General features: G+C 43.4%; 1 protein-coding gene across 1 annotated transcript; it reads right to left on the reverse strand.

The window, feature by feature from the left end:
- Window positions 1–10,630: 10,630 nt before the first annotated feature.
- On the reverse strand, window positions 10,631–15,263 carry ATNIH1004_011648 (uncharacterized protein; the record flags this gene model as incomplete). The annotated part of the gene is made up of 5 exons (XM_033576210.1): window positions 10,631–12,443; window positions 12,738–13,580; window positions 14,046–14,217; window positions 14,291–14,647; window positions 14,870–15,263. 5 exons carry the CDS (start codon window positions 15,261–15,263, stop codon window positions 10,631–10,633), a joined length of 3,579 nt encoding a protein of 1,192 aa, XP_033420874.1.
- Between the last annotated feature and the right edge of the window lie 8,358 nt (window positions 15,264–23,621).

The raw sequence follows: 23,621 nt of genomic DNA on the forward strand, positions 1-23,621 counted from the left end.
GGATGCATGTTGATATAATGCTTGAATTTTTGGGTGTAGGTAGATATTCTCAAGCACCCGAAAACCTTGCCAGAAGGAGGCGATCTGCCATATAAATTCAGTTGGTGCGTCCTCAATCAAATAAGATCTTCCTGTGCGCTCTGACCTTATCAACTTTTTGCTATTATCAAGGCACCATTTATTCTGAAGTAAATAGCAGAGTTCTATATCAAATTTATGGTGCTCAGAAGATACCTGTGGTCGAGTTTAGATGCTTGAGTAAATAGATAGAGGGACGGGGTTGCATACAATAACAGTCCTAAAAATTTGCAGCCTGTGCGCATCTAGCAAATTGTACACTGCTTGCATGTCTGTGCGAGATGTATGGTATCATCAAGGTCACTAAGTTTTTCAAACACCGTAAGTTGAATCTCCGACGGCAGATTTATTAAGGAGCACGTCTGGATGAAGAATGTAGATTTCTAGCGAAGCGGGGCATCGAATAACTATCGAAATAAGAGGGGAAAGAAAGCGGAGACAGGCACTATCACGTATCCTACTGTTATTGGGGTCGATTAATGGTGGTCTAACTAGGGAGACAACTAAGAAGACCAGGAGATATTGGCAAATGGCAACTTCTAGTTTTTGGTGGCCATAGGTCTTATATTACTATTAAATGACAAGGGCTGAAATCGTAGAACCTATATGATAGGCTATATACAAAAAGGGATCGTTAGAGAACGAAGGAAAGGAAGAGAAAAGGAAAGGAAGAGAAATGGACAGGTAAGCAAATAAAAATGTTAATTAGGGACCTACCGTATTCCGTAAGTTATGGTCACTGTTTGTTTGCATTGTTTGTACTTATTTACTTCTCCGCATCGCCCCACACCACCTTCCTTTCCCCATGATTCCTGCAAGGTGACCTGATTCCTGTAAGTATGTCAATCACTTCATCATATCGAAAGCGGTTTGGTTTGTGGGCCTGCAGCAGAGCAGCCCTAGCAATCTGGCGGTTAGGCGACCCTTCCACTAAACTCCTGATCACGGGCGAATGGAATCCTACTTGACGAGCGAGTTCAGCCATATCATAGATAGCACGCTCGTCAGCCTTAGCTCGGTTTGGCTTCGCCAAAAGATTGTCGTCACTCTTCCGATCTGGCGCCATCAGTCTTTAATTACGCAGCTGCTAAAATGGACGAATACAATATAGCCTAATACGACACCTCGCTTTAAGGTATGCGGTATCTCCTGTATGGTGTCTCCTAGTACTCGAAAGGATGTTGTAAAGGTTACTTTTCAGAGCAAAGGCCGGCCCGAAATGCTCTTCTTCGGTCGACGGGGCCTCACTTAGTCACCCATCTAGACCTGAGTCAGCTCCACCCCAGACAACAAAATAATCAATCAAGAATAACCTGTCACAGGCTGAACCTGTAACATACTATATAGGGCGCTAGATGCGACTGATCTTCGATCAGTCGTCTTGTACCTTTTTATATGGTCGGGTGGTTTTATCTCTACTAGCGCAGAGACAACCAAACCATCACATAACCAAGAAGAATAATCAAGAAGAGCCTGTTGTGAACTCAGGGGAAATGGGGCGTAGGGAGCTATTCTATCAACTACAGGCCAACTAGCCTAATTAGGAAGTAGATGTCATTCAGTGGAAACACCAGGAATCACAGTATTTCAACCAACTGAGTCTCTTGCATTCCTGTCTAGGTGCTCAACTATCTAAAGAATTCAGGGGTTGAATCGATCGTCAGATACTCCGCACCGCCAAGTCGGGCGGATTATAGTGTTTCCGTAACAGAGCCCAACCAGCTCAATTCATTCAAATAAGACCTTTTACCAATCGTACTCTATTTCCTCTTCGGGACTAGCCGTATATCCAACAAGTTGTCAGAATAAAGCTAGTCCATATTGGGACATCATGTGAATATATATACCCAATACTCCTCATAGAGGGGTTGGGCAGAACATCCTTCTGAATACAATCAATTCAGACCAGCTCCAGTAAATCAAACACTACGTAACCTGCGCTTCGAGGCTGTTGAAGCCCGCGGTTTTGTGAATCTGCGCTGTACATCCGCACCACTCTGCCCAGACTCATGGCATCCAATGGAACCCGCAGAGCACGACATGAAATATTGGTTCCTCGTAGATTTGTTTCCCAGCATTTACACTGCTATATTTAACGCCACCGAGGCTGAGGCTCCGATGCGCTTGGGGAATCTCTGCTGTGCACAATTTGTGGTCTGCCGCGGAGTGATTATCTGCGAATCCGTAACTGGGTAACCACGACGGAAATCACCGACAACTTTGGAATTGGATTTTTTTTCCTGGAGAAAATCTGGCATATTACCTTTGGCTTAGAACCTGTGTAGTATGTCGCTATCCCCATTTTCATTGAGTCCTTCGCTGCTTACAAGCAAGCAAGTTAACTATTCTGCCCTCCAGCTGTCCAGAATTCAAGCAATGCCGCTGTGATACATACGGGTGGTGTGGGTCATTGCCACTAGTGGATTCCCTGAATTGGAAAGAAAACCACCCAGGTAGAGTATTTTTCGGATACCCTTCAATTTCCCACTGCTTAATGCCAATGTACAATACGATTTATATAACGTTTTAGACTATTAATTTTAGAGCTTATTGACCTCTTCATGATTACGTTGATTCCTATGATGATTGTGTTGCTTAACCCTCTTTAGTCACACGATCCTGGCCACGTACGGCCATATATCTGACAGATCTCAGCGAAAACACCACATGATATTCGCAACCATCACAATGATGTTACCAAAAATAGGAGACTTTATTTTATTATCAGAATATGATATTGTGCGCCAGTCACGCAACCACTAGTGAACCACGTCGTACTAAATTGATAAAGAGTGATTGTTACCAGGAATCGACCTGAGTATGCCGTGGGTTTCCGAATCACAATCTCTAACGAGGCTAGCACTAATTTTAATGAATAATCTGGTGGTCAGCGAGCATAAGTACCACTGGATCGAAGTGAGTAAAGGGGAAAAATGCCTTGCTATCTAGTGACTAGATATATACTGTACACAAAGAGGAATCGCTGGGAGGAAGAAAGTAAAAGGGATGAGGGAAGAAGCGTGCGTTCTCATGCTACGAGGGGTCATGTGACTGTAATAAGCGGACCAATCATATGCCAATTTGTAGAGAAGGCGAAGTAGCCTGAGACAAAGTGTGAACTTGTACGACCCGCATTTGCTTTAATATTTTTCTAATCCTTTCTAGGCCAATTCAACCTTTCTCATCATCACAAGCCTTTCCGCAATTATAAGCTAATATTCAATCCCCGAAAAAAAAAAAAGGAAAGTTATAAATAATATTGCATAGGTATGGAAAGAAATCAAATCAAATCCTGGTCCATATCCACCCGTATCTAACATCAGCTTGACATAAGCCTTGAGCACTGATCCTTTCGAATAAATGATGTAAGATAGCAGTTACTGTATGCCTTGTAGTCAGACCTTACAATTTACGCGCTAGGCAAGGTTTGGGCACACCTATATAAGTTTACCAGCAGAGCTCATCCGACTATGCCCACTAATGTGAGCCGAAGTGTGAGAGTATAGATTCTATTGGATCTACCACCTAATTCTCTTAGCACTCCATCAATACAAACATGGTTATTGATAGCACTAATCAAGCATATTCCGCGTGCTCCTCTAGAATCACTATATTAAAACACCCTGGAAAGCACAGAAATACTCTACAGAAGCAAGGTTGTCAACTGTTCTGGCAGGCCACCAGATATGTGCCCCCAATTCTCCTCATTGCAAGGTACTCCTCACAGACATTCTGAATTTGTATCGCGGCTCAAAGTCCATTTCCAGCTTCCTGCTTTTTCCACCTGTATTGGCTGACTGGTCTGCTCGCCGGAGTTTTGAGAGTCTCGCATGGATCACGGGAGCATTTGGGATGAGCACCTTGGCAGGAATATGGTCCGCCCTGCCATTATGCAATCCAAGATGGCGGCAGCAGCATACTGCGTCCTCTATTGGGTGGGTTATATTTCCTTGATAGCTTCATTCACTGGCATCTAAACCCATCTGTTGGCTGATCCCCTATCTATACCGGTAGCATGTGTGTGGCGGCGAGCTTCACCGGGTTTGTCAATCTTATGATCCATGTCGGACATGGGCTCGAGCTGAAAACACCTCCCGCTATTATGGCCCTTGTTTTCTCCATTCTATGTCTTATGGCCTTTACTTTACTGTTGGTTAGTCGGCATTTTTGTCACCACTGCCGAAAACGCCATCCCCCCCACCGTGATGCCGGACTCTCTGTTCCGGATGGCTACATTGAAACTGAAGGGCGTTGGAAAGACATGATGGTGCGGGACGGGCCTGCCATTCAGTGGACAGGAATTAACCCTGCGGATATAGATCGTATTTTAATGCAGTAGATGAGGGGAGCAAATAGGTTACCGGGCGAGACAACTGTGAGTGGGCGAAGAGTGCATCTCCTTGACTAGCTAAAGACTTTCTCAGACCTGGTCGTTCCTCTTGTCTATCATTAGAGTCTGTCATGATCCTGTACTGTACACCTTGGTAAAATAGATAGAATATATCTAAGGTGGCGATCTAACGAAACATCAAACGTAGACAAGGAAAGAAGAAAGAATTCTATCGTATAGTACAGGAAATGTAGGAAAATCTATGTTGTGTGACCAACAGTAAATAACGAGTTAACGACTTGGCACCTCAGGGCTCAGGCAGGTTCGGCCCAGATCCTGACATTTGTCTATCATAATCCACGTAGAAACTTGGGCTAAGCATTTACTATATGTAGACGAGTGAAGTCGAAAACATTTTAAAAAAAAAAAAAAAGGTAACCCCATGGTGTAAGTTAAAAAATGTCACTTACTGCATCCAGGCTTGTCATCGATAATCAGCAAAATATTCACTGCCTATTTACCGCCCCTTGATAATTGTTTGATTTATTGGGGGGGTCTGAAGTGATTGTATTCCCCAGGATCTTCTGCCCAACCCCTCTATGAGGAGTATTGGGTATATATATTCACATGATGTCCCAATATGGACTACCTACACTTGATTTAGTTGAAATTGAGTCCAAATCTAACTTAAAGGCAAAACTCTGGCAGGCTCAATGACATATGCCCATGTCTCGACCAGCACGCGATAATGAAGCAAAGTTTTATAAAAAGGCCCCAGTTAAGTACTATAACCACTGTACAGAATTGCTATATAGTACTTCAGTTACTACAAATATGCGAAATCATCTTAAATCAAAACATTAGATCTTTATCCAACTAGCTCGAAGCGCACTTCAACGAACTGTCATCCACCAACCAACTTCAGCAGCTTTATGCTAAAGCAGAGTCCTTGGGTCAAACACAAAATATCGATGCAAAGGTTTTTCAAAGAATTTTAATCCAGGAGGTTATTGATGAGGTATTAGTCTTATTAACTGTTACCCGAAATATTCCATTTTCTCTTGTTAAATGGCCTGAATTCCACGCACTTTGTCGGGTGCTAAATCCAGAATCGGAGGACTATATTATCAGAGCACATACCTCAATCCCCAAGAAGACTGAACAATCATCGCAAGCTCAAAGGGATATTGTACAGAAAAAACTCCAATCAGAATCATCAAGCATTCACCTTTCACTTGATATCTGGGCCTCACCAATTCGGCTATTGTTTCTCGGTATTTGTGCTCACTTTGTTGAGCAAAGTCAAGAAAGTCTGTGCAAGGGTCTCCTTGCTCTTCGGACTGTGGGGAACCATAGTGGTGATAAGCAGTTTGCCATTCTTCTTCCAGTTTTAAAAGACTATGGGATCCAGCAAAAGGTTGGGTTAATTGTTTGTGATAATCACACTGCAAATGATAAGCTTTGTCGCATACTAGCAAATTATCTTCGGGAAGAAGAAGGAATTAAATGGGATCCGACATATCGCCGCATCTTCTGTATTGGCCATGTTATTAACTTAGCTGTACAAGCTTTCCTGTTTCAAAATGTGCCGGAAATTGAACAACTAAGTTTATGGGATAAGGCCATGGAAGACAAAGAAAAAGAATATGATATACAAAGACAGGCCAGTTTGTAATAAGGACGTGATTGATCTATAAATTGCAATCCGTAATAACTCAGACTGGGAGGACTCTGTTACAGAGAACGGACAATCCAGCTTTGATGAGAAGGAATTGTTCCAGCGGGTAGAGCCTACAAAGAGCCAGTTTTCACAGATCTCCCTCTTGACAACCATGATACAACAGCTCTCTAGAAAGGGGGATCCGCCTAAACCCAGCATAGCATAGACATACAGCAATGGAATTCAGCATCATCTAAAGTGCATGATGCTGTCCAGACCATACCTGGCTAGGGTTCTAAAGGTGATGGATTCGCCCTCAGAAATGAGAGAAATAAGAAAAATGAGAGAAATGAGAGAAAATAAGAAAAATGAGAAAAATGAGAGAAATAAGAGAAAATAAGAAAAATAATAAAATAATTAAAATGAGAGAAAATGAGAGAAATGAGAGAGAAATGAGAGAGAAATGTGGGAAAATCTCCATGTTGTGGGATCAACAGTGAATAACATCTTGGTGCCTCAGGCAGGAGTTCGGCCCAGCCCTGACAGGCTGACAATCGGGACTTGGAGTACAGAATTTCCCACTATGCAGTCCTAAAAGTTCACCAGATCTACAAGACATATCTCCCGCCAGGGTCTGGAAAGTTGCCAATTAATTCTTGCACTGGAGTTGTTAACAAAACACTGGGAATCCCATGTATTCACACACAATACAGTGGTATTCAGAGAACTCCAGGCCGCTTCAGATGGAACACTTTCACCGTCAATGGTGGATTGCATGCCGTCAAATTGAACCATTAGATACCCGTCTTTTAGTGCTAGAACCGTCGATTATCCGGCCTCGCGGTGGCCAAAAACGGGAACGCCCAGGGCGAGGCATTATTATTCTTCTTCTTCTTCTTCCATATTATAGAGCATTTTTCAGTCAGAGACTTTGCATGCTCTACCTACCACCCAAGGGTGGTAGGATTTGAACTAACAAACAGATACGTACATAGTGGGTAAAATCAAACATAAATAAGCAATATAACGTTCTAGGAGTGGGGGGGACCTTAAAGAAGGGGTTGAAACATGCTAAATTCCAGGTTGTTTCTGTTTTTACTTTGTTTTTGGTTTCCCTAGGGGTCCAAGAGCCACTTTCTAGTGGCGATCCCGGTTTCCTTTTGATCAGTTGTTCTTGCCCTGCTTTCTTCGTGAAAAGAAAAGGCAAATTTCGGTCTTTTTTGCAAAGGGTCTCTATAGACTCTTTTCTGATGTCCCTAAATACAGGGCATTGAAGGAGAAGGTGGTGTTGAGTTTGGGGTTTATTACTATAGCACGATGTGCATATATCACTGTCATAGTTAGGTGTTCGAACTGGATAGGATCTGAAATAGCCATGCCCTAGCTTTAGCTGGATAATGGTTGACCAGGTCTGCATTGGGAGCTTTAGGGGGCTTGGCTTCCATGAAGCTATGGAATTAAAGCCCCTGTATTGATCATTTTCCTAGCATTTTCCCATGCTTTATCCCAATCCTCAAGGCACTTTGCTTTGAGCTCTTGTTTAAGATGACTAACTGAGATGGTGCATTTATAATATTTATCTGTCCATTCTGCCCTATACTTAGCTGCCTCGTCAGCTTTGGTATTGCCAAAGATTCCTTGATGGCCTGGAACCCAATGAATATGAATATAAATATTCTTTCCTTGATTAGTTGCCCATTTAAAGATTCTTTGGTGTGGTTCATAGCTGGTGTCGCTGATTGAAGCCTTTTTAGGCTGCTGGCTGTCGAAAAGATGTAGATATCTAAAGTTGGAATTTGAATAGTCTTAAATGCTTGTTTTAATGCTTTTCGAATAGCAAATAACTCCGCATCGTAGACCTTATATTCATGACCTAGATTCCATGCCCAAGCCTTTTGATTTTGAGGATTATTCTCTAGGAGGAAGATTCCTGCTCCGTTTTGACCACTCTGCAGCTGGGATCCATCTGAATAGAAGATAATTTTGTGGTTATCTCTATTAGCAAGTCATTGAGATATTAGCGTCTTGTGTTCCTGGGCTGCTTGCTCTTTCGGTTTACTAGATATAGATATATCTAATACTTGGTTTAATGGTTGGGACCAGGGCGGTAGGATTTGATCTAGCGTCTGAAAGGTGCCTTTCCACATTTTAAAGGAGAATAGTACTAGCAGTCGGATTAACTGGCTAGGGTATTTTCTCTTTCTCTCTCTAGGGTGGTATTCCGGGTCTTCTGCATCTAGTAATCTAGGTTTCTCGTTGCAATCCAAAAACCTTGATTGGTCAATGGAGAATTACCCCGGGTTTAGCATAAATGTGGTTGGGAGTCTGCTTTGGATTGCATGGGATTTTATAAAATAGGCAGTTCTAAGGACATAGTTTCTGCAGATTTATTAAATCTAACCAATGGAGGGGGCAGGAATGCTTCTATTTCCATAGCCTGTACAGGCGATGTTTTAAAAGTCCCTAGAATCTTTCTTAAAGCTGTATTTTGCAGTTTCTGGTAGTGGTCCACTAGATACTGTTGGCCTTTCCACCATAAAGGGACTCCGTAGTCTGCAATAGACGAAACACATGCTATATAAAGTTGTCTCATGGCTTGGAAGCTTAGCCCCTTTTCCGTATTTGAAAGCCTTGCTATTTGGTGAAATATGTCACCGGCTACGCCTGTATGTTGCTCGGCTTCACCTTCGCTGCGATTGACACATATGATTGGTCCGCTTATCGTAGTCACATGACTCCTTGTAGTATGAGAACGCACACTTCCTCCCCTTTACTTTCTCCCTTTCAGCGATTCCTCTTTGTGTATATCTAGTTGTTAGATAGCAAGGCATTTCGCCCTTTACAAAATACCCTCGTTGCAGCCGCAACTCGTATTTGGACATGTTCTTCAAAAAGGAGTTTAGAATCTATGTAGATTCCTAGCCATTTTACCATCGAGCTTGGTTTCACCATAACACCACTACCCAGTTCAACTCGGGCGTCTCGGCTTTCCTGGTCTGGCCGTTTAGAGCTAAAATGAATAAGCTCTATTTTATCCTGGTCAAACTGGATGTGGACTTTGGCTCCTTTTTTGAACATAGCATTGGCTACCAGCTCTATTTGCCTGCAGTTGTTCTCTAGGCTTTTAGAGCTAATAGTTAGGCATATATCATCCATATAGCTCGGCTTTCGAATATCTTTAAAGGCTTGTCTTGTGTTGCTATCTAGTTCCCCGTACATTTCAAGCTGAAAGAGCTCTCTAATGTATATAAGAAACAGAATGTGTGATATAGGGGATCCCTGGGGTATCCCTACCTGGACTGGGGTCTCCTTGCTGGTTTCACCGTCAAAAGCTAGGAACACTTTTCTGTCTGACATGAAGGATTGATCCACCGAATCAAGCTATATGGAAGACCTAGTTTTAGGCATATTCTAAGTAGCTGATTGGTAGATACATGATCGAAAGCTCCTTTTACATCTATAAGAACGGCGGTGGTAACCTCTTTATTATGCTTTGCGAGCTCTATATCATGGACCAGGGATAGTGCTGTATCAATTGCAGATGTTCTTTTTCTTCCCCCCATTTGGTCATGGTAAAGAATTGATTGCGGGAGTTCGGCTAGATAAGATAATCTAGTTGCAATAATCTTTTCTACCACTTTGCCTAGGCAGTTAAGCAGGTAAATAACTCTGTGGGCCTTGGGCTTGGAGTAGTCCCTTTTGGCAGACGCGGATTTTTTGAGGATAACCCGTTTGGCAGTTTTCCAGCATCTGGGATGATAACCATTTTAATTAGGGCTTTATAAAGCTCAAGGAATCTTGGAGCAATGTTTTGGTAAGCCTTATGAATAATTAAGAATGAAATGTCATCAGGCCCAGGGGCCTTTTTAGTAGAACTACTAAAGATAGCAGTGTATACTTCGTTTTCGCTGGTTTCTGGCCAGTTGGTTGATTCTGCCTTGTTAGTTAGCCACTCAATGGGCTCAGCCTCCGGGAGTTTTTGAAACAGGGTGGAAAGAAATGCATGACATTTATCTTGAAAGGAGATTGCTTGCTTTTTTGATTCCCTATAGAATAGGTCAAGATAGGCGGTTTTTGGACAGATCTCTTTTTAGTGTAGCTAAACGCTTTAAAAATCTCCTTATTCCGAGCTTCTTCCAGAAATTTATTCCAGCATGCTGACTTAGCTTGCTTGATCTCCTGGAAGTATTGGTTTTTAATCTCTAAAAGATTCTCGTAGAGCTCTGTACAGTGGGCAGCAAAACCAGTTTCACCACCAAACACGCACTTTTGTTTTCTGAGCGCCACAGCCAAGACACTAGTCTCAAAACCAGGTGCATCTACTGTGTAAAGTAACTGGTGCTGTTTTGTAAAAGTACAGACCCACTGAAACTGGAAACATGTGTCCCACCAACCACTTGCCACTTAAGCAGCAGACTGGTGGTTGAAGCTTGTAGAAATATCTCAAACAATCTGGAAGTACAGTAAGAGAAAAAATGTATAAATTTTTTAGCCATCCCAGACACTCTTTTTGAACAGAGACTGGAAAGTATAGAAGAGTGTGATACAATGTTTTAAATTGACTAGGCCAATAAATAATCGTTATATGACATAAAGGAAACCCGGCCATTTGCATGTCCAAGAGCAAGGACACTATGTTTAAATGCCAAGCAGATTGCTCGGTACTCTGTGGGAAGCCATAAAACCCGTTTCCCTTGAAGACATATCCACTGATGGTCTTGTATTGATACATTAGCATCCTCTTTATCCCAAACCCAATAGGAGTGACACTCAAGAGTCTGGCGCAGCTCGCCTGTGCTGGGATTAAGCCTGATAGTGCGGTCACCAGAACTGGATGCCAGCAGCTGACCATCAGGTGAGAATGTCACAGGCTTAACAGAGCTGGAATGGCCCTCAAGGGCCTGGTACAGCTCGCCTGTGCTGGGATCCCAGAGCCTAATAGTGCAGTCAGCAGAGCCGGACGCCAGCAGCCGACCATTAGGTGAGAAAGCCACAGACTGAACCCAACTAGAATGGCCCTTAAGAGTCTGGCGCAGCTCGCCTGTGCTGGGATCCCAGAGCCTGATCGTGCGATCATTAGAGCCGGATGCCAGCAGCTGACCATCAGGTGAGAAAGTCACAGACAATACTGAACGAAAATGGCCCTTAAGAGTCTGGCGCAGCTCGCCTGTGCTGGGATCCCAGAGCCTAATAGTGCAGTCAGCAGAGCCGGACGCCAGCAGCCGACCATTAGGTGAGAAAGCCACAGACTGAACCCAACCAGAATGGCCCTTAAGAGTCTGGCGCAGCTCGCCTGTGCTGGGATCCCAGAGCTTGATAGTCTTATCAGCAGAGCCAGATGCCAGCAGCTGACCATCAGGTGAGAAAGTCACAGACAATACTGAACGAAAATGGCCCTTAAGAGTCTGGCGCAGCTCGCCTGTGCTGGGATCCCAGAGCTTAATAGTGTTATCATCAGAGCTAGATGCCAGCAGCCGACCATCAGGTGAGAAAGTCACTGACTTAACAGAGCTAGAATGGCCCTTAAGGGCCTGGCGCAGGCCTGGGCTGGGATCCCAGAGTATGATAGTGTGGTCATCAGAGCCGGATGCCAGCAGCTGACCATCAGGTGAGAAAGTCACAGACTGAACCCAACCAGAGTGACCCCTACGAATCCGGCGCACCTTGCCTGTGCTGGGATCCCAGAGCCTGATCATACGGTCATCAGAGCCAGATGCCAGCAGCTGACCATCAGGTGAGAAAGTCACAGACTTAACAGAGCTGGAATGGCCCTCAAGGGCCTGGTACAGCTCGCCTGTGCTGGGATCCCAGAGCCTAATAGTGCAGTCAGCAGAGCCGGACGCCAGCAGCCGACCATTAGGTGAGAAAGCCACAGACTGAACCCAACTAGAATGGCCCTTAAGAGTCTGGCGCAGCTCGCCTGTGCTGGGATCCCAGAGCCTGATCGTGCGATCATTAGAGCCGGATGCCAGTAGCTGACCATCAGGTGAGAAAGTCACAGACTGAACTAAAGCAGAATGGCCTTTAAGAGTCTGGCACAGCTTGCCTGTGCTGGGATCCCAGAGCTTAATAGTGCCGTCACCAGAGCCAGATGCCAGCAGCTGACCATCAGGTGAGAAAGTCACAGACTGAACTAAAGCAGAATGGCCCTTAAGAGTCTGACACAGCTCGCCTGTGCTGGGATCCCAGAGCTTAATAGTGCCGTCACCAGAGCCAGATGCCAGCAGCTGACTATCAGGTGAGAAAGTCACTGACCAAACCGAGCCAGAATGGCCCTCAAGAGTCTGTACCTCTGCGCTCCATTCTTCTTTCACCCTTGGTAATTGGTTCCAGTTTGTGAGCTGGTTCTTAAATATTTCTCTAGTAACTGAGTTTCTGGGGCAAAACATTAGCCCTGAAGAATAAAGCTGAAGGGGTGCAATCTCTGCTATTTGTCGATTCTTAAGGACAAATCGCCTAGCATCATATAAGAAGTCCAAGATTTCAGGATGATTCTTGCTCTATTTACCTTAGTATCTATTTATCCACTTGACTTCAGGAGCACTTACTTGAGCGATGGACTGTAGTCTTATTATTAGTCCCACAACTTCAGATAAAAGGCCCAAAATGCTCATTGTTTCCAACCAGTGAAGGAGGTGTGTTTTAAGAAATGAGAAAGCTATAACCAACTCGGTAAATGGGTTCTGGCACAGGCTCAAGTGCTCTACCCAGTACCGACAGGCATATCGTAGTTCCGGTGGTAGATGACGCTCAATGCACTGTGGATCAATCTCACTGCGTTGGGTCCCATCACTTGACAGGTTGCAGATATTCTTCTTGAGACCATGGTCCATGATCCCGAGGCAATGATCTATAAGCGTGTTATGTATTGCCTTTTCATCTATCCAAAACTCTTCGCTCTCTTTGGCCTGTTTTGTCTTAAGATCCACAAGAAAATTCCTGAATGATAAATGCAAGGTCCGGACTGGAGTATGTAAATTGTCAACTAAGTTAAGGACTGAGTGGAGCTGCCTCAAGCGATAACTGAGATCCTTTGGCTTCCTGAATAAAAGCTTGCTGAGGGCATTAATTGAGAGTGGAGTGGCTAGGATAATAATAACTCCAACTATTCTTCTGAAGTCTTCAATCAGCTCCTTGGTTTCCCACTCATCCTGACCAAGAAGCAGTTGCTTTAGAACTGGCACGTATGTCCTGGCCATCCCGGGGATATAGATTGTCTGGTCTGAGAGTATTGCTTCAAGACGTTCTTGAGGATTCCAACTTTCACCAATAAATCGACAGATAGTGGCAGCAGCAATAAATAATGGCACAGCCCTGTCAACCAAGCTTTTGATATGGTCATGCCTAGGCCAGTGAGTTGGAAGCGAATGCTCTTCTCTTAACTGAGAAAGCTTATCATTAAAATATAGCGAGATATCACGCTCGATTATTGGCGTTGGGATCTCATGAAGGTCCATGTTTTGGTGGTTGCCGGCGATCTGCTTGAAACCCAGGCGGATCGGGAGTTCAGGTCTGCTTGTTAGGAAGAAGCGGATCCGTGTAGATGTTGATAATTGTACCTGCGGCAATAATTGGAGAATGGCTCTTATCTCAACTTCTCTTTCACATTCATCCAACGCATCAACCACAATAGTTGTTGTCACAGCCTGATTAAAGTCCACATTCTGGAGCGGATGCAGGAAAAGTTTGTTAAATTGTTCTCCTAGCGCCCTCTCTGAAATGTAGGGATCATCCTTAATTGCCCTCTGTACACTATTCCTTAATTGAGGAAATCTATCCACCAACTGTAGCACAAGAGTTGGAAAAAATCTTCTAGCATTTCCTCGGTCTTCTTCACCCCTCTTGAAAAAGAAGCTCCCACCTAGTGAGTTCTTTTGTCTGAGATGGTGTGCAATAGTTTGTGAAACTGTTGACTTTCCAGTCCCTGCCATACCATTCAACCAAAATATACATTTTCCATCTGCTGAGTCTGCCCACCTTTCGATATGGTCGAGAAGTTCACGTCTAGTTCCAGGAAGACATTTTTCATGCTGGTTTGCATATGAATCAAATGCCGCCCCTTCTGCAATCTTTAATCGGTCCAAAGTGATTTTTTGGTTAATGTTATCAGTGGTGTTATTCACTATTTTAAGTTGTTGACTGATTATCGCTACGAAGGAGTAAAGTCAGCCGTGCTCATAGCTATAACTTAGCAATAACAATTTCTTGCAAGTGTCACGTACTACAAATCTCAGTCACCAGCTTCTCCTGTGACACTTGACCACGTGGGACATAACTGAGTAATTCTTTTGCATAGGATGCAGCTGCCAATGCTGCATACCCTTGCCACTGCTTATTCTTGTGCGAATCGGCATAATCACAGATACCCCGGATGACAATGCAAGGGAAGTCCTGCATTAAGCCTGCAGCCTCCATTTCAAAGCATAAGGCGCATGTTTCTTTCCGCAAATGCTCCCGGGTTTCACCGTCCTTCACCACAACATTCCCTGACGCAATAACACCATAGTATAGCTGTGACTCGTTGTCGTCTCGTTTATCCCTTTCTACCTCCCACTCGGCCGGGCAACCATCACAGGTAGCTGCATTTGAAGGATGTTTGTGCTGAGCTTGAAAGAATCTATCATGTTGCTGGTCTGGTCGACTAAAATTACGGCGTGTCCGTGCGTTCCTTTGAATAGCATGTTGGATATAAGAAAGATAAAGTGGGACTTCCCGAAAAGCAGCTGCCCTCATCTGGTTGACCGCAGCTAATAACAATCTGGGTGGGCCATTTAGTGACCCAGTACGAGTAAGTTTCCCACCTTCACCAACTTTCCCCATGTCATGCTGGACCACACCGCCACACGTGCCAGTAGGATAACTGACCACAATGTCTCCGAGCCGTATATCATGAGCCGCAGAAGGAATTCCTCCTCCGATACCAACCATTAATCCAATCCGCAGCGACTTGGAAAAGGTTCGCATCATGTTATTAGCCACGGTGGTGGCTGAAGTTGTCCCATACTGCCCTCCCAAGCATGCGATCACAACCAAATGCTTGCCAATTCGGCCCAAAATGTATATATTAGTGTCCGTGCTGTCCTGCTCTTCGAGGGTCCCAAAGCTTTCATCAAGCATTTCTTGAGCAGCGGCCGCCTCGATTGGAAGGGCACATATCCAGCCGATCTGGTACTCTTCGAGCGTGGGGGAAACCATGTGGTTGCACTGTTGGCGAACGTGGGGTTCGAAGTCGCTAATAGATAAGCGCTGGCTGGGAGCTGATTCTAGATGCATTCAATATCAGCATTAACTGTGGGAGCGGGTATCTTTAGCAGGATGAGAGCAACTACGAAGAGCGCCTATATCGGTGTCAGCACAAGCCTGATGAGGGGCAAGTAGTCACAAGTGAGGCGGTACAAGCGTGCACTATTGGTGCTTATGGCAACCAATCAATTTCACTTTTGGTAATTGGCGATCAGCCTCGCTTATAATCAGCAAGAGAAGAACAACAGTAACAGAAACTCTATTATCTCCTCATGCCTGCCATGGTACCGCGACTTGCTACATCACAGCTCGAATTTGATCGTGATATAATAACCAGAAGGTCACTAACCATATCCCAGAGCGATCATGATAACCTTCAAATCTCTGGGGTGAATCGCGCGCAGGCCGACCGCCGAAAATTCCCCATTTTCCCCAATCCTGCTAGATATTTCCAAGACCGCTTGAGGCAGAAACCAAACCTATATTTGCATGAAATAGTAGACTGTGAACCATAAAATTACGCGTATTCGCAAGTATCGATCCTTCATTGAATTAGGTCTCTGATTCAAGTAAACTATCAGAACATCTCGCATTTATAAAGGCGAGGTAAACAAATGAAGAATGCAAACTAACTAATGTAGGAGATATACGCGATCCGATGATGTTGGATCATCAACAACATTTGACCGAGAAAGGTGCTGAATAATCAATATTACCATAATTGTCGACATAGACTTTCTATGGCATCCTACGAGAGTTTCGCTGTGAAAGGGGTGTAGCAGGTACTGTGTTTTTGATTTGTTTGCAGTCTCGAATTCAAGTTATTCCATGAACGGACAATCACAATGGCTGAGTTACAGAGCTGGTATTTTATGTTTCTGAGAGTCAATTAATTCGCACTCAGATTTGGCGCTAGCGTCTTGCTGTGGCGCTCAGAGGAGGGAAGAGTGTGTTTGATGGTGAAGCTGGTTTTGCTGTTCACTGTACAAGGATCGTTTTTCCAAAGTTTTCTAGCTTTTCCAAGCTGTTTTCTCGGATTTTTGAGTTCCTCTGACCACCATGCTTTCGACTGGGCAAATGGTTTTCTTCTTGGGATACTAGCATCTACAGCTGTTTGTATTATCTGTTGGAGATTTAAATCTTCGGTTTCTAGCTCTATCTCACCATTTAAACTCTCCTGCCTTGTTTCTATATCTAACTCAAGGATTTTCTTACTAAATATAGCCCAATTTGCCCCATTGCATTTTATGAGCTTCGGCCTAGGCGCCATGATTATAAAGCCTAGATATAAGCTGTTGCTATTAGATGGAGCTTGGTATTTTCAGGGTCCCGGCCCAGATGCCATGATTATAGAATCTAGATATAGACCTCTACTATCAGCTTAATCCTCATTCTGATATTTCTCATTAATCTGCTGCCACCCACCTAACTACTAGGTTAAATAGTAGCTAGCCTTCCGGCTGCCCATATCGGCATCCCAGCCTACCTATGGGCCGTCATGGTCTTGCCTCTATACATAGTATAGAAACTAACCAGTAGCATAAAGCTACCCGGGGTGTCCTGATCGGATGGTTTTAAAAGCATTCCCTGATTTGGTGCTAGCTTAGACATGGCAGATATTTTATATCCCTTGCATGGATAATGCTAATGTTGCCCGATGCTAAGCATTTTCAAAGCTTCGGCCTAGGCGCCATGATTATAATAATCCTAGATATAAGCTGCTGCTATTAGGTAGAGCTTGGCATTTTCAGAGTCTCCGCCTAGATTCCATGATTGTAAAATCTAGATATAGACCTCTGCTAACAGCTTAATCCTCATTCTGACATTTCTCATTAATATTGGAACGCGTGGTGAGACGCGCCAAGGACACGGTAGTACCCCTTTCCCCATGAAAGTGAGGGAGCGCAGATAGAGGAAGCGAAGAAGAAAAGGCAGCAAAGGCTGCAGTGGCTAAGCAGGTAAATTCGATTTCTTTTCTAAGTCTCTAATTATTACAGCTTATCAATCTCAAATCCCTCACGTAGCTTATGCCACGGCTCTCAATCTAGGCCAGGAGATCTTCATATAACAAATGAAACTATTCCCGCTAACTAGGTAGCTCTTCAACGATAATATCAAACATGGAGAGGAGAGGAAGAAGAGATGGATCATAATTAACAACATCAGTTGCGGGGAAACCAGCAGATCACATGACCCAAGGTGACGAGGTGTCAGATAAGTTGGTGGTAATAGTGACGTAAACAAGGTCATAAAAGAGGGGTAAAACGAACTCCCCTACACCTAGCAGAAGAAGCAACCTAATAATCAATAATAATCACAAGAATGATCATATGTTGATCAATATAATCAAGAAACCATCTAAAACAATCATTTTAAGCACCTTTCAAGAATAGTGTCTACTTTCCTATTCGGTATTAGCCGAATATCGGATAATTAAGAGTCTCATACGCTGATCCACGTTTTATACGGCCCACCGATCCAACTATTTGACCTTTTCTTCCTCTAAACAGAATGTCTACGCAGAATACCATCATTTTGAAATCACAGGACCACTGGGAGGAATGGAATGCCCAATTTGAAGGATTGGCTCGAGGCAAGAATGTATGGGATATCATTATTGGAAACAAGGAAGAACTTCCTGAACCATCTGAACCCATAGAGGAGAACGCTCCACCTGCTGGAAGCACTCGTTCACAATCAGGAACGCCTGTTTCCTTTGCAGATCATCAATTTGCTTGGACAAGATATAAAACACGTCTTGATGTCTATACCAGGCAGCAATCCCAGCTAGATAAGCTTCGGGAATAGATGCAGAAAACAATCTCTCTATTAGTCTATAAACACTGCTGCAAACCAGCCAAATCAATGCAGGAGTGGTACACTAATCTACAACAAAGTGTTGGAATAGATAGTGCTACTACTAAGAATCTTGCCCGTGAAGCATATAAGAAAGCAATCAAGCCGATTACTAAATCAAAAGATGCTCTTACCTGGATAAACAACTGGGAAGAAGCTATGCAGAAGGCTACAGATGCAGAAAAATTGCAGTGGGAATGTCAACAAGTGATTGGATTAATGACTTTCTAGCCGCTATACGTCCTATAAATCCTGTGTGGGCAACGTCCTATCAAATGGCTAAACAAAAAGAGATTGATAGAAATAAGCTTACATTCCGACTGGCAGCGCAAGACTTCCGGAGAGGTTTGAATACCAATTTGATAAACCAAAGCAATAATAGAATTGCTAAAGGGTCATTTGGTCCTACCTTTAATGCAGATGAAGCCGATGAGGCTGAATGCCCGGAACAGAATCTCGCACCAGGGAGTCAAAGGCAAACACAAAAGCGCAAGAATAATGACAGTCTTGGTAACCGTGGATCGGTCAAACAGGCTAAAGGCCTTGGTCACCAGGAGGTCAAACAGACTGATCAAGCTTGCAAAGCATGTGGTCAAAGGCATGAATGGAAAGACTGTTTCTATCTAGCTCTAAAAGGTGTACCAAAAGGATTTAGGGAACGAGCTGCAACTAGAAGGTATATTGATCTACTGCTTCAAACAGACAAGGAATTTGCAAAAGAAGTCAAAGAATGGCAGAATCAGCAAATATCGAATCAAAACAGCAAGCAGACAGTCCGGAATGACTATTACAAAACAGGTAGGTTGGATGCCTGCATTATTTGCAGTTTATTCAACCACCTATCCATTAAAGCACTCAGCTATATTGGACTCCGGATCAACTATCCACATTTTTAATATACGCTCTCGATTCAATTCTTATAGACCTGCTCAGCTAGGGGACTTTGTATGGGCAGGAGACTCTAAGATAGGCATCCAGGGATATGGCAACGTGGTGGTTCAAGATAAAAGGGGAATATTCTATATCTCCAAGATGCAGCGTACTGTCCCAGTATTGCATGCAATTTAGTGTCTTTACGCCAGCTGCATCGAGCAGGAATATGGTGGGATAACCGACCAGGGCACAATCTCCTAAGACAAAATAATCAACCAGTTGCATACTTGGAGGACCGATTCGACCAGTTTGTTATTGAATATAATCCTACCTCTACCAGAGACATCCAATATGCAAGCTTCCTAGTTCATCCAACCAAGAATACACGCGCATATGCAAACCGCTGGCATCTACGTCTAGGACATCCTGGACCACCTGCATTAGAACACCTGGTTAACTCAACCAAGGGTGCAAGGATTCGAGGGCCTACAACAGTGGAATGTGATGCATGCGGAATTGCCAAACTAAAGCGTCAAATACGAAGGACCCCGTCTGACTTTATTGAAGGTCCAGGTCAACGATTAGCTATTGATTTCCATGATTTCGAACCAGGATATGGAGGCTTTAAAAGCTTAATGCTTGCAACAGACCGATGGTCATGCTTTATGTGGGACTACTATCTACAAGACCGGACAGTTCAATCTATAACTGCTGCATTGAGACATCTACTTGGAACGCTTGAACGAATGGATATCAAGGTTAGAGTAGTCGAATGCGACAATGAAATAGCTGGTCAAAAGCTACAGGTGGAAGCATTTCTACAGTCAGATCCCTACTTTATAAAGGTAGAGCCTACTGCACCTTATACTGCAGCTCAAAATGGTGGTGCAGAGCGCTCAGGGGTGTTATAAAGGATAAAGCACGAGCCATGCGGGAACATGCCAAACTACCTGACTTTTTATGACCAGAGATTGTACGCGCAGCGGTTTACCTTTACAATCGAACTCCTCAGTATCAAGCTAATTGGAAAACACCATTTGATCGATTCCATACGCATGTTGCACACCAAGATGGGATTGCTATCTATGACCGGAAGCCCTATCAGGCACATCTAAAGGTCTATGGGTGCAAAGCGTTTGCAATGACTACTAAAGCATTAAAAAGACCAACCGGAAACAGAGGTTCAACCCCAAAGCACATATTGGATATCTAGTAGGATATAATTCTACTAATATCTACCGGATTTGGATTCCACGTTTAAACCGGATTATTCGCACAAGAGACGTGATCTTCAACGAAGATGAGCAGTTCTCCGGGGATTTCCAGGGATGGTTATAAGTCTTCTAATAACCAATTCCAGAGAGTGCCTATAGAGGAGTTTAATCAGATTATTAAAGATATTGAAGTTCAAGAGGATCCTGCACCACCAAGCTGTGCGGAGCAGGAAGAGGACCAACTAGTTGGACATTTTGATACACCTGATTATCTTATTAATATGGCTCAACTACCACTGGAAGAGACATCCACTTGGAATGCGGATATTAATGCAAGCCAAATTCAAAAGGATGCAGATACTGCATATCCTACACCACCACTAGAGGAAGATGTTGAACCTGCAACTCTAATGGCAATAAACTGCATTGTACCAGTGAGCCAACTAAAACATCTAACTGCATGGAAAGCGTCATTCCTAGCAGGACCATTAATTCAACCAAAGGAACCAGGGATTACAAAAGCTCAAGCCGAACGCTTAGATAAAAAGCCAAAACAACTGCACCATAAGGAACTACCACCTGCACCTGTTTTCCATAGAGATCTTATTAATCATCCACTTGGCAACCAGTTCAAGCAGGCTGAAAAGGATCATCTAGAAGGACACAGAAATATGCAGACGTGGATAGAGATAAGCAAGATTAGTTGCAAAGGCAAGCAACTCCTAGACTGCAAATGGGTCTATACCTATAAATATAATCAGGAGGGAATCATGCAAAAATGCAAGGCCCGCCTGGTTATACGCGGTAATTAGCAGGAAAAAGGAGCTGCAGATCTATATGCGTCAACGCTGGCTATAAGATTATTTAGAATCTTATTATCTATTGCTGCAAGGTTTGACCTGGAGCTTATCCAATATGACATCACCAACGCGTTCGTGAACGCAGATATAGATAAGGATATCTATATGCGGATGCCACCAGGATACTGAAAGCCAGGTACAATTCTAAAGCTTAAAAGGGCTCTATTTGGTTTAAAATAATCACCACGACTGTGGCAGAAGCATTTTAAAGCGTCACTTTAAGACCTAGGATTTAACCCTATTCTGCATGAATCATGCTGCATGATTAAGCAAGGCATACTAGTATTCTTCTATGTGGATGATATAATAATTGCATATCAAAAACACTACAGGGAAGCAGTTATCGAAGTAGTCGATCAGCTCCAAAGCCGTACAAAATGACTGGAGGAGACAATCTGCAGTGGTATCTAGGAATAGAGGTGATTCGGGATAGAAATAGACGACTAATATGGCTAAGTCAACAATCTTATATAAAAAAATTGCTAACCTGGCTGAATCAACACCATTAGGTACTATCCTAATAACTACAGATAAACTGCATATTAATACAGGAATGGCCATACAACATCGCATACAAATCTATCAAAAAAAGATTGGATTAATCATGTACACAGCGGTGACAACCAGGCCAGATATAGCTTGCGCAGTATCTAAACTATCTCGCTTTCTTACCAACCCAAGCAACGAACACCAAATTGAAGCCGATCGAATCCTAGTATACCTATATCGAACCAGGCATCTAGCTTTGCAGCTAGGGGGTGGCGATGACTTCACTCTATACAGTGACGCTTCATTTGCAGATAACTGGGATCAAAGAGCTCAAGGGTATATAATGCAGTTGTTTGGAGGAATAATAGGATGGAGGGCAAATAAGCAAGATACCGTGACAACTTCAACTACTGAAGCAGAGCTCCTAGCACTGTCCCAAGCAGCTAAAGAAGGGATGTTTATTAGCAGGCTGCTTGAAGAGCTAAAGATTCAACTGGATCAACACCAACATATTCAAATACTATGTGATAATCGTCAAACGATTCGGCTCGTCCATGAAGATATCAATCGCTTGCAGACGAAGCTTCGACATGTTGATATCCATAATCACTGGCTCAGGCAGGAAGCTCTCCAAGGAAGAATTCAAATTGGCTACACGCCTACAGACAAGATGTTGGCAGATGGCCTCACCAAAGCGCTTCCAAAGCAAAAATTCAACACATTTGTGAACCAACTAGGCCTCCGAGATAGATCAGATTCAAGCTGAATAACTTCAAAAAGAACAAAAGGGGAAAACTTTGAATCTGAGGGGGTGTGTCAAATAAGTTGGTGGTAATAGTGACGTAAACAAGGTCATAAAAGAGGGGTAAAACGAACTCCCCTACACCTAGCAGAAGAAGCAACCTAATGATCCATAATAATCACAAGAATGATCATATGTTGATCAATATAATCAAGAAACCATCTAAAACAATCATTTTAAGCACCTTTCAAGAATAGTGTCTACTTTCCTATTCGGTATTAGCCGAATATCGGATACGAGGTCGTCACAGCTTAGGCTTCTTCCGAACCCTCCCTGACCGCGCCTGCGTCTTCTCCTCAATTGACATATCCAGAAGTGGGAGACTATTATCAGTATTATCTACAGCCTTAGAGGTCTTACTTCGGCACCGCTTCCGTCATACCTGCTTAGTTTGAGCTACAGGCTGCGTGGTAGATACAGTACCTCTTTTTCTACCTTATTATCAGATTCCAGTCCATATACAGTAATATTTCAGGAGCTCGATATCCCAATAGCATTATATAACTGCCGTGAGGTCCTGGCCCGATTCTAGCCTCACCAAGGTTAGAAAGTAATATTGCTTCCCTGGGACGCATGAGTCGTGAGAGATAGATAGTCTGCCTGGATAAAAACTTCCTGCAGGGTACTGAGGGATGCACATTCCTTGTAGTTGTGGAACTCAGAGGAAGTGATGCGCAGGGAGCTATTCTATCAGCTACAGGCCAACTAGCCTAACTAGGAAGTAGATGTCATTCAGTGGAAACACCAGGAATCACAGTATCTCAACCGACTGAGTCTCTTGCAATTCCTATCTGGGTGCTCAACTATCTAAAGGATTCAGACGTTGAATTGATTGTCAGATACTCCGCACCGCCAAGTCAGGCGGATCATAGTGTTTTCCATAACAATTATTAAAATGACTTCTATCTCAAAAGATGAAAGAATGAAAATAGCTATTAAAGTATGGAATAATAATAATTTTCAGTCAAAAAACACTTGTGCTAGTTAAGGCATTTGATGTGCCACTTTCTATCATCGGCTTCAACGAATAACTGCGTGCAAAGAAACACTTGCAAATAGCCGAAAATTATTTGTTCTTGAAGAGGACACCTTAAAGAAATGGATTATTAATACAGTAGCAAGTGTATTCTATTGTCCTAATTCTTACCATGGATTTTAAAAAGCTAATTCTTATTCCAATTTCCAGAGGCAATAACAGAAGATCCATCACGCAAAA

Source organism: Aspergillus tanneri (assembly GCF_003426965.1).
Source record: "Aspergillus tanneri strain NIH1004 chromosome Unknown AapTan_9_pilon_pilon_pilon, whole genome shotgun sequence".
In the NCBI taxonomy this organism is placed as follows: Eukaryota; Fungi; Ascomycota; class Eurotiomycetes; order Eurotiales; family Aspergillaceae; genus Aspergillus; species Aspergillus tanneri.